The sequence below is a fragment of the Electrophorus electricus genome, chromosome 2, assembly GCF_041902795.1.
Source record: "Electrophorus electricus isolate QZ-2024a chromosome 2, ASM4190279v1, whole genome shotgun sequence".
In the NCBI taxonomy this organism is placed as follows: domain Eukaryota; kingdom Metazoa; phylum Chordata; class Actinopteri; order Gymnotiformes; family Gymnotidae; genus Electrophorus; species Electrophorus electricus.
Genome location: NC_137498.1, coordinates 42,495,029 through 42,506,287, shown reverse-complemented (window position 1 = coordinate 42,506,287; position 11,259 = coordinate 42,495,029). Strand labels below are relative to the sequence as shown.

The 11,259-nt window shown below is 41.4% G+C and overlaps 1 protein-coding gene across 1 annotated transcript; it reads left to right on the top strand.

The window, feature by feature from the left end:
• Positions 1–7,238: 7,238 nt before the first annotated feature.
• On the top strand, positions 7,239–9,178 carry xkr8.3 (XK related 8, tandem duplicate 3). Its single transcript, XM_027018930.3, has 3 exons — positions 7,239–7,829; positions 7,964–8,151; positions 8,462–9,178. The coding sequence occupies exons 1-3, from the start codon at positions 7,498–7,500 to the stop codon at positions 9,175–9,177; spliced, it is 1,236 nt and encodes a 411-aa protein (XP_026874731.2). The 5' UTR covers positions 7,239–7,497; the 3' UTR covers position 9,178.
• The last annotated feature ends 2,081 nt before the right edge of the window (positions 9,179–11,259 follow it).

The window sequence follows — 11,259 nt, the reverse complement described above, 5'->3', positions numbered from 1 at the left end:
CATCTGAGACAACCTCAATCTACAATGTGAGCAGCTCCAATCATGACACCGCCCACAGCACCACTGCAACACTGAAGACATTAGCAGGCCAACCTTCACCTCCAAACAGGTGGTGTATAATATTACAGTTGACAGTTTCATCACTGCTATGTTGTGCAACACTTAAGAAGTTGAGTGCAGTTGTGGTTGAGTTGCACCTGATCTCAAGGGTGTGTGTAAACATGATGGGGCATAGAAGACCTTGTACTTACTGCTCCTTCAGAGATCAAGGTCATAGCAGATGTTCCACAGGTGGGGGAGAGGAAGGTGCAGGAATCCACCAACCAATAAGGGAAAGGAGAAAAAAGGAGAAAGAAGGATAGAGACATTAAGACTATATGATGTTCCGAATCATGGACACTCAGTGGCAATCTCAGTCACACCTCAGGCCCACAGATCATTAACCAAACTACTTTGAAAAATGCTTGTGCTGACATTGTTGCCCACAAAGAGCAATATGAGATGACTATCACTCAGCACCCTATTCCCACACTTCAGTGCCACTGATTGGCACTGACTGGCAGAACTAGAAGAACAGAGAGAGACATCCCCAAGCAGCCAACCCACTCACTGATGAATGATTAAACAAATGACTGCCTGTTTGATTAACTGCTGGTAAAGTTTCCAAAGTTTTAAAAAGTATGCTTTTTAAAAAATGTTTAACCATCTTCTGAATAGCTACACTGCCTTCTTGTGACCTGGTGAGCAGCCAGAAGGCTGCCCATGCCTGGTGAGGAGCGCCACGGCCTAGCAGCTGGTTAAGCTGGTTAAACTCAGGTTTAAGCCTGGAGGAGGACATGAAGTGTTACAGTAAAATAGCTCCAGATGTGACAGTGAACTTATCTATTACTTGACAGTCTTAAAATGTAACCCAAGATTATATCACATTAACTTGTAACTTATCAGGCCTTACAAAAACCAAAAAAACAAAAACAAAAACAAAAAAACCTTCTTTACACTCAAACATGATACTGTATCCTTTTCTAAACAGTGAGGCATGGTTAGGGTTATTTTTGAGGTCTGCAGAAACACTTTACTGTTTCAGTGCTACTCTTACAGCACTGCAAGTTCCTGCAAGCTAACTTCTCCAGAGTCCCACAAATCAGACTCAAATTGGACTTTCCTCAAATAGCTCCACATCTGCTGAAATGGTACAGCAGTGAAAGTGACATTTTTGGAGAAGTGGCTCTGGCTTATTTGATTAAGAAAAATGTCCCTTAGCTGAAGGCTGAAGAAATAGTGTACGATGCAGCTAAATGGAATCATGCATCTGCAGTCTGTACAAACCAGAGCTAGAATTGCAGAACACTGAGGATGCAAATTCATACAGCGCGTGCACACACACACGTACAGACACATGTAAACACACACACACAGGGCCCTAATGAAAGTGAAGAGAAGTGTGTTGCACATGCTGTGCTGCTTCCTGTCGATGTTATCTAAATGGCTTTTCATCTATATGACACGTGTTCAATATGTGAAAAAGAGAATGCGAGCATGTGCAACCCACACACACATGCAGTGGGAGGAGAGTCAATTATAGCATGTGAATGAGAGTGCACCTAATGTTTCTCTTACAAAACTAAACGTCTGTGGAAGGCAAGATGCAGCATATCAGAAACTGAATAAATATCAGCTAAGGCCAAGACAACAGGAGAAAATTCAACAGTTCAAACAAATTCTCCAGTTGAGCTTTCTTTCCTCTGCATCACCTAAAACTCCCTCCTGCATGCCTGGTTTCAACATGGAAGACCAAGGCCGTGAAACAGCTGAAACACCACTGGAAAGTGTCTCAGGGTCACGGAGTTACTGCAAGTCAGACACCTGCTTCTCATACCCCCAGTCATGTGCTGGCAGACTGAGCGACTTGGGGTTAGTTTCAGAGTATAAGAGTTAAGGCTTAGCCTTCTGACAAGACCTTTTCCACCATGTGCACTTCAGAGAGGAATGGTCCTATAGGCATGGTTCGTCTGCACATGTTTTAGAGGAGAGTGTCTGTAAGTGGCAGAGTGACAGAAAGACTGTGAGAAGGGATAGCCAACTGCACTGTTTTTGAATGCGGTTTAACAGCCGGAAGAGAGATGACAACACTCGTTTAATTCTGTGTGTTTGTGGGCAGGGTTGGAGACTGAGAGAGAGAGAGGAGTCTGACAGACAGAATTATATTGTGTGAGTTTACACACTTAAGAGAATGTGTGTTTGTGTATAATGGTCACAAGAACAAGAGCCAGAGTGAAAGATCTCTAATTCTATCAGTTCCCTTCCACCAGACACACAGCGTTCGGCGTCGAGCTGGGACCAGGGTCCTTGAAGCTCACTTCTAACTGAAGGTGCTGTCTCTTCCCATGACCCCATGACAGACCCCTTGACAGTGGCTATGTTCAGAGAGAGGGGGAAAAAACCCCCCAAAAAAAACAGCTGTGCTGAGAGGGAGCTGGACAGGGGTGATCAGTAGGGGGTCCTGACTACACACACACGACTACAATCCCCTCGCTCTCTACCTGCTGCAGTTGGTACGGCACAGAGGTAAGTGTGGCACAGTGGGGGCCTCTCTCTTAGCCAAGCCAGAGCAGGTCAGAACCGGCTGGGACAGGAAGGGCCAGTGGACAGTAGATGCCATCTTCATCTAGCACACACTGCTATTGCAGTCAGGCATGCAATCAAGTATTGCAACACACGTTCTTATGCCAAATAAATGTTACCACCTGGGCTCCAGTTTAACTCAATTGGTTTAGGTGCTGCATCTGCAGTTTATGACTGATTAATGTCACTCACACAACTTGGCAGAAAGTCTGAATCTACTACACTTCCAAACTGCACTGATGGCTGAATCACAAACTGCTTCCTACTGCCTGTCTACACCGAGTCCACTGTATACAGCATGAAATAACAGCTCTGGCATCCTTTGTAGTGCACTGTAAGTCAAATAGGAAGTCATTTGGCACTCAGGCAGCCAGTAATGCATAAGCAGTGTCTAACCTCCAAACACCTGGCTGCTGACAATATAATGCAAATCAATTCGAATACTGTTTAAATCACAGCAAGTTATTTCCTGTTTTTTAAACACAATCTCTCTGTATGTGTTTCAGGTTACTCCATTATGTGTTCATTAAGGAGACCTTAACAGACTGTTTAAAATCAGCCCAGTTTTGCCCATTTTGCTTCTTCAGGTGGAAAAGATTTTACTCCACCTAAGCAAATCACATTACATCACAGGAACAGAATCTGGACACAAAGGCATTCAGTGCTGTCTGTAGCCTCTGAGAATTGCAAAATGACATCGCATGACACCCAGGGCACAGAAACACAAGCCAAATTCTGCACCAGCAAGGAATTAACACTACAGCTAAACAGAAGATCTGTCAAGGGCCCAAAGTGGAGGTCACTGGTCTCCTTCTTTACATCTAGATGTAATCAAGATACAAGAAAATCAGACAGGGGCTTGCTTAAGCAGTGTCACAACCAGATATGTGATCAGATGTTCAAGGTTCATGGCAGTGTTTCCCTATCCAGCATATGAGAACCCTCAGATAGTGTATATGTTTGTAATATTTAAGCTCCCAGTACAAAAATGTTCACTCCCTGGGGGTCCATGAGGACTGGTTGATCTCTAACAAGGACTGAGGAACACTAGTTTATGGTCTCATTGTCTGATGGTACCTACAAATTACCTAATGCTGTAAGGAAATAATGGAGAATCTTTCAGGCAGCCAAAAGCTCGACTTTATAGCACTGTGCCATGAAGAATGCTGTCTCCTACAGAAAAATGTTTTCTTTCAGTGTACCATCCTACATTCCACACAATGATAAACGAAAGGTCACTAGCGTCAGATATCACCAGAGTCACAGCTGTCTGAATTTAGAGGATACAACATAAATTGCAAAGTGAAATTGTGCTCCCACAGTTACAGGTCAAACACAGCCACAAACACACTGGTTACTGCATTTACTTCTGTGCGTGTCTAATCTACTGTGAAAAGTGGGACGTGTTCCTATTACCTCTTTTCCACACTGCTATTTGACAGATAAACCTGTTTGACACCGCGGTATAACCACGTGGTTTCTTCGGGGATACTACGCGAACTAGTCTCTGCGACACTTCCCCTGGAGCTTTAATGTGGTTAGCTGACAGCGCTTTTTCTCTCAAGGACTGCCCTGCAGGGATACACCATTGCACTTAAAAAAAAATAAAAAAATAAAAAAATAAATAAAAAAAACCACCAAAAAAACCCCCAAACTAATTTCTTGCTCCAAAACAACCTGGTTCAACTTGAATGGCCAAGTTCATAAGTGTAAGCGTGAATAAAACACTAGCTAGGTATACCTGCGTCTGAACTGGCAAACAGGCTGTGTGCTAATGGACAAGTCTTAAAACTAGCTCTCAGCATTCTGAATTTAACAGCTGTTGTCTTATTTCCATTGTTCGAACGAGCTACGCGTTTAGAAGATTACAGTCAGCGTAACATTTTGAATTTAAATCACAGCACACGTTTGAGAGCATACAGTAAAACTATGTGGGTTGCGCATATTATCAGTGTAATAGGCGAAAAACGACTTTGCAATAACCCGAACAAGAACACCACCTCTACCTAATAGATGTACTGTTTAATTGCTGGTTTTCCAATACATACAAATTTTCGCATGTCTGCGTAAGAAATACGTTACTGCAAACAATAACGGCGAAGGTCACCACCACTTAGCTAGCCAACAATAAAAAGCCACACACAAAAAATATAGCCAATTTGTTAGACGTTAATAACTGAAAATTGACTACATCTGTATGAATATGCCAGACGGGTTAAAATCAGTATTTGCCAATCTGGGTTAACAACTTAAGACAGATGACTTTGCTAACTGTTGCAACCAATAGAAGAAAAAAAGAACAGAAATAGAAATAGAAAAAAAATGTCAAAGATCATAACAAAAACAATTGTTATCGACACAGATTTTGTACACTTCAGTTAACCAACGAGCGCTATAAAAATGATTCAACATGTTGCTTGCTATCTAAATAGCACGTCATCTAGTTAGGTCTCTATCTAGGTTGTTCAGGCAGCTAGACAGCACAACTCGCTAAAGAGCGCTACTATCCAGTCTTTGAATAACTTTGCCTTGATAAAAGCACAATTTCATTAACGCTAGCGGTTAGCGTTGTTTATAACATGTCAAATGATGTTGAACTCGAAAATATAACCTACGCGTACAGTTGCACACCATTATATTCCAGTTAGCTAGCTAGTTATTTAAATCAGATAGCTATACCAGTTAAATGAATCAACATATGTAATCGTTAAAAAGAGAAACAATAATGATAAAACCTAATTCAACGTTAGTTAACCAAGCTAAAGAGCTCGCGAACTAGTTAGCCTGCTACCTTAACAACCTTGACGAAACAAAACCCACAGAGGAAACCCAAATCTTGTGCAAGGTTTTATGTCATACTTTTCCAAATAGAAACAATTAAGAGAAACGTATCCTCCTGCTTAAGTACAGATTCGTGACACCGCATAACATTTCGTTTCACATGAGCAGCAGTCGTTGCTTCAGCTCACCCATTATTCTGACGCTCCCAGCCTCACTCACGCGCCTCCGCGATTCTCCACGAGCGCTCGCGAACTGTTTTGCGTAACGCCATGCGCCGTGTAACTTTCGTGAATGGCGCCACCATAAATCACGCGAGATGTTGCTAAAAAAAATCGATTTGAACTGACTCAAGAGGACGGTCGGTCAAATAACTACTCAAAATCATACACAGTCGCAGAAACTTTACTGTTATATTCAAGGCAGCTCTGAAACTGAGTCCTTGTCACTGAAAGAAAAAAAATAAATAACGATTAATAAAAACTGGCATACAAATTTATGTGCAGTAAATTGAGATATTATAATTACATGAACAAGTAAAGTCAATTGTCCACTGCAACAAAAGTCTGATGCACTCGTCAGATGTTATCTTTTATTACTCATAAAATGAATCTAGGATATACTCAGTCATGTCATTCAAGAAACGAGTGCACCGATTAGCTTTAGTGATTTCTACTGAACACTTGATATTCCAGACATGTCTTTCACGAGGCAACCAGGTCTATATGCTACAGTACTGCTATCTACTGGTCCAATGATGACACTGCGCTGTAATTACCTTTCACAATAGATGTCCAAGAAGCTTGTGAGTCGGCTGGAGGAAAAGTATGCTTCTGTTTACCGTCACAATAATGGAAAAATTAGGACATCTTTATCATATATCTGAATTATACGGTTGAAAACGGTAATGACTTTGCCTTTCAAATTTTCGATAACAAATAAAGTTACAGAAATATTTTAGATCATTTCATATAGTTTACACAGTTAAAATATTTCTTGCAATATTTGTTAAGATTTTGCTACCAGCTGCTCTTTTTTTTGAAGTAAATTCTGAATCTTTTATGCATTTGTTGTGATCTTGAACACATAAATTATGGTCTGGAGAGTTTCATTTTATCCAAACTCATATATACAATATATTTTCTTTTGCCTTTAAATACGTTTTCTTTGGTGCTTTATTTATAAAACTATAAAAGTGAAGATAAACAGCTTTTAATTAATCAAAAAAGAAGATACCTTCATAAATGTAAATTTGGTCATTTACAACTTCTGATATTTTTGAGAACGACACCAAACCCCCCCCCCCCAAAAAAAAATCTTTGATACAAGCAGACCCTCTTAAAATGTTAACGCTGTGAAAACACTGCTTTTTCTTTTAATTCTTTTAATACTTTTGTGACCAACCAGATCTAATATTTTATGTATCTGGATGCTTGGGTGCGCCCTCTTCTAATGAAAATAAAATAAATTAAAATAAAATAAAATAAAAATACATTAAAATGGATAAAACAAAGTCTAGGAGGCATAAAACATTAAAAATAATTACAGACAAACGTAGGTATGTGAATAACGTGAGCTCTTTCATTGTTTTAGGATAACTCTTAAAAGTTAATGAACCGTTTTGGGGAGACAGCAGCCTATCGGACATGCCGTGATGAAACAACGCGGGACAACTGCACACACACGCGCATTTTCCCGCATCACATTACGAAACCGTAATTAACAGGAGCAAAAATGTTAACAAACGCTATATGCTGTAACTCGTTCGACAACAGATAAACACTCAAGTTGACTACCGCTTCCTACATGGATAGTGGGTCGGGTAGGTGTGGCTTACAACTAAGTTCGAGAGAAAGCGGATTTAAGTGGCTTGCGTTTGGAAGTTTAGAAACAGCTTGTGTCGCGTGCGATTATGCAGTCCTGTACCGTTCCCGACCTGCAGATAGCTTTTAACTTTTTCCATCCCGTACGCAAACATGCTAACGTGAATAGCTTGCTATCCAGATACTTGTGCAAGTTTGCGGGATGCCGTCCCTGCGCCAGATAACGTTACATGTATCATGAAATACAAGGTTCGTACAGCAAGGACGAATCGATATGGCATGTTTTACTTTCCCTAAATATTCTTGGTTGGATTTTCTCTTCACTTTATTCGGGGTGTGCACGTATCTGTTTGACGTGGGCTCGGATCTGTGGGTGGCTGCGGAGTTTTGCCAACGCGGGCATTTCTTTTGGTCCGGACTGGTGCTCAGCTTTATGCTCACATCGTCTGTCATAGTTCAGATGTTCAGCTGGTTCTGGATTAAATACGATCGCGATCTTGAAAACTTTGAGTCCGAAACATCTGAGAATAATATTGTTTTGGGAGGTCCTAGCCATGCCAAGTTAACCTGCTTCCTGCATGTTTGTCAGCTTGGATTCTTCTTCAGGTAAACTTAAAGGTTTTGTAACACATCTCGTGCTGTTTTAAGTGACGCATGAACTTTTTCTGTAGGCCTATGTCACGGGAAGCGTCTCCTCCGTGGGGAATTAAACGCGTTCATACTCTGTTCCTTATTCCCAGACACGTCTCGGCCCTCCGGCAGGGGTTCTGCGTGTGGTGGCGCAGGGGCGCAGGCGCGCGCTACGCCGTCTACCTGACCCATGACCTCAGCATGCTGCGACTCTTCGAGACGTTCTGCGAGAGCGCGCCGCAGCTCGCGCTCATGGTGCACACTATGCTCCGCACCGGTCATGCGAGGACCATCCAATGTGGGTAACCACCGCGGTGGTGAAGTGCCTCATGAGGTGGTGGGGGGTGCATCTTGATTCAATGAAGCTAGACAATATGTTTAGTAATTTTAAAAGGATAAAAATACTTCTTAGTAATTCTTAGTGGAAAATGACATTTTTAAGTAGTGTACTATCTGATAATTACCCAGTATAATAACATAATTTAACTGTTTGAGGAACTTGGATATAGGAACTTGATACACTAAACAGTTTGTAGTCTGTGAAGCATGACGATGTTATACTTGATGATGTGTAGACTAGTGATGCCACTGCTGCATGTCCTCTGCAGGTGTGAGTGTGGTTGCCTCTACCATGTCTGTGGCATGGATGGTGGTGGATTACCATCGCTCACTGCGTTCCTACCTGCCTGAGAAGACCAGACAGGACTGGCTGTCTTCTGTGGCCTACTTCTTGTGGAACCTACTCCTGATTGCCCCACGAGTGGTCTCTGTGGCACTCTTTACCTCCGTCCTGCCCCTGTACATCGTCGCTCACTTCCTGTCTCTGTGGTTTGTGTTTGTCCTGTGGGCTTGGCTCCAGGGCACATGTTTTATGGATAGCAGGGCCGGAGAATGGCTCTACCGGGCCACCATAGGCGTCATCTGGTACTTCAGTTGGTTCAGTGTATCAGAAGGTCGCACCAGGTGGAGGAGCCTCGTCTATCACACCTTCATCCTGGTAGACAACAGTATTCTCCTGCTCACGTGGTGGTGGATGAGGAACCCTGAAATGACGCAGACATACGCGCTGCCTCTTGCTGTTCTTGTGCCGCTCTTTTACGTGACTGGTCTGCTGGTCAAAGCTCTGTATTACCATTGCTGTCACCCCACGCGTCAGGGTGACCTGCCCGATGGGCTGGTGTATAAAAGTGCTGTTGATCAGACTTCTGCTGTTTATTCCCAAACTGTCAACAAGAGAATGGCCAATCATGTCACTAACTTTTACAGCGCCAAGACAACCGCTGTGACTAAGACAAGTAGGCATGAAAGAAACAGGATTGTTTGAGGAGGACACAAATTAAGACTCAATTGTCTTATCCAGTTAAGACATTTTAATTACTATTTGTGACTCATTCGTGACACAATTCGGGTGGTGGTCTTTTAAAAAGGGCTAATGTATTTTGGCAAATAACAATTGATATTAAATATAGTACTACACAGGAGTAATAGGATTTTATTTGCAGATTTGCAGATGACAGTGTTATCTCCAAGTTAATTGGAGACTGGACATGACAGTTTGATGTAGTCCAAGGGTAGCATTATTCCTAATCTGAAGAGATGGCCCTCGGGTTGGTCTCATGCAGAGACTTGTACTGTATCAAATCCTCCAGATGGTTATTCTTCATAAATGACCCGAAAAGTCATCGGGGGCCAGAGGAGTTTATTGTTTTGTTTTTGGTGTAGTAGTGCTAGTAATTAATTTTAGGTTCAATGCGTGTTTATTTATGTTTCTCTAAGTCAAATTTTCTAATGTGTGTTTATAACAGGCACTGATTAATATACCTCATGCTGCACGTCTTCTGTTCATACGGATGTTTGGGAACAAACTCGTAAACAAAAGACGAGATCCACAAGTTTACCATACTGTACATCAGTATATGAAGACTCTGTGGAGTAACTTAAGTGATGATGTGATGAAGTGATTATTTGACCCATATTAATGTTTAAACCCACATGACATCTGGATTTGGTGTAGTTTCAAAGTAGGGAATCAGTCCAGTTGTAGTTAGTTGATGTGCTGGAAGAAAACGTGTGCTTTTGTGACTTGTTTGAAAAGTGTTCCTGTCCACCAAATGGGATGGCTGATTTCTAATTCTTGACTTTGTCCAGATGAGGTTATGGGCAAGCAGATGAGAGCGGTTAGCACTTGTAATCGAGTAGCGATGAGAGTTAGAAGGAACAGAGTGTGTTTGCATGGCTGGGGTCATCCAGCAGGGAGTTGTTTTTCGTTATGAGCATTGTACCTTAGTTCCTACTCATAAGCTGTCAGTTTGTGTAAAAAGGAAACCATTTCATTTCATGTTTTTTTGTTGTAAGTCACCATCCTGAATTATAGTGGTTACAGTGGTTAAGGTCATGCTTTCTCTCGTGGAATGACTCTGCTTACCAGTTCAAATAAATGAAGGCCAGATAAATGGTAAGATTTTTGCATTAAAAAAATGAAAAAGTGTTATGATGGGCAGTACAGTGTTAAAAGGTTATTCTTCAACATGCACTATTTTCATTATGCCAAAAAAAAAACCAAAAAAACAAAGGAGGAACACACATTCTACTCACAGGTGCACAGAGGTGGGGAATTTAATTTGTTTATAAGTGAAATAGATTGACGAGAAGTGGGAGAGCACGCTAAAGTGTTTGTTCTCATGCATTGTCTTGCATAATTGGTCTGCTGGTTAAAACTATATCACAGTTGCTGTCACTCCATACTGTAACAAGCAAATGCAAATCTACAAATCAAAATAGCTTAAGCAAAGTCCCAATTATCATGTCACCAACTAGACCAGAGCGGCCATCCGTATTGTAATCTAAATACGACCAGTTATAAAACCTTTTACATGTTAAAGACATTTTTAGATGCGTGTCATACAGTGACATGTGTTCAGCATATGGAGATGTGCCATATGTGTACTAACAACTATAGTCATGGCCAAAAGTTTTGAGACTAGAACAAATTTTGGTTTTTACAAACTTTACTGCTTCAGTTTTTAGGGTTTTCAATTTGCATTAACTCTAGATTGTGAAGCGTGATCAAATTAATTGCAATGTATTGCAAAGTCATTCCTTGTCATGAAAATTAACTTGATCACAAAAAATTACTGCATTTCAGCCCTGCCACTAAACAGCCTGCTAACATCATTTCACTGATCTCTTGTTAGCTCAGGAGAAACTGTTAACGAGGACAAGGCAGCTGATATCACTCTGTCATTCTGATTAGAAGAGCAGACTGGTTGCGTTAAAAAGGTGGTGGCGCTTGAAGTTTTCTTCAGTTATCCATGGTTACCTCCAAGGAAACATGTGCAGTCATCATTGCCTTGCATCACATCAAAAGGGCTTCACAGGCAGTGACATTGCTGCTTGTAAGATAGCA

Excerpts from the sequence above, each read along its gene's own strand:
- xkr8.3 (XM_027018930.3), top strand. The coding sequence starts at position 7,498 with ATGGCATGTTTTACTTTCCCTAAATATTCTTGGTTGGATTTTCTCTTC. Across the intron at positions 7,830-7,963 it reads CAGCTTGGATTCTTCTTCAG|ACACGTCTCGGCCCTCCGGC; the intron begins GTAAACTTAAAG and ends CCTTATTCCCAG. Across the intron at positions 8,152-8,461 it reads TCATGCGAGGACCATCCAAT|GTGTGAGTGTGGTTGCCTCT; the intron begins GTGGGTAACCAC and ends TGTCCTCTGCAG.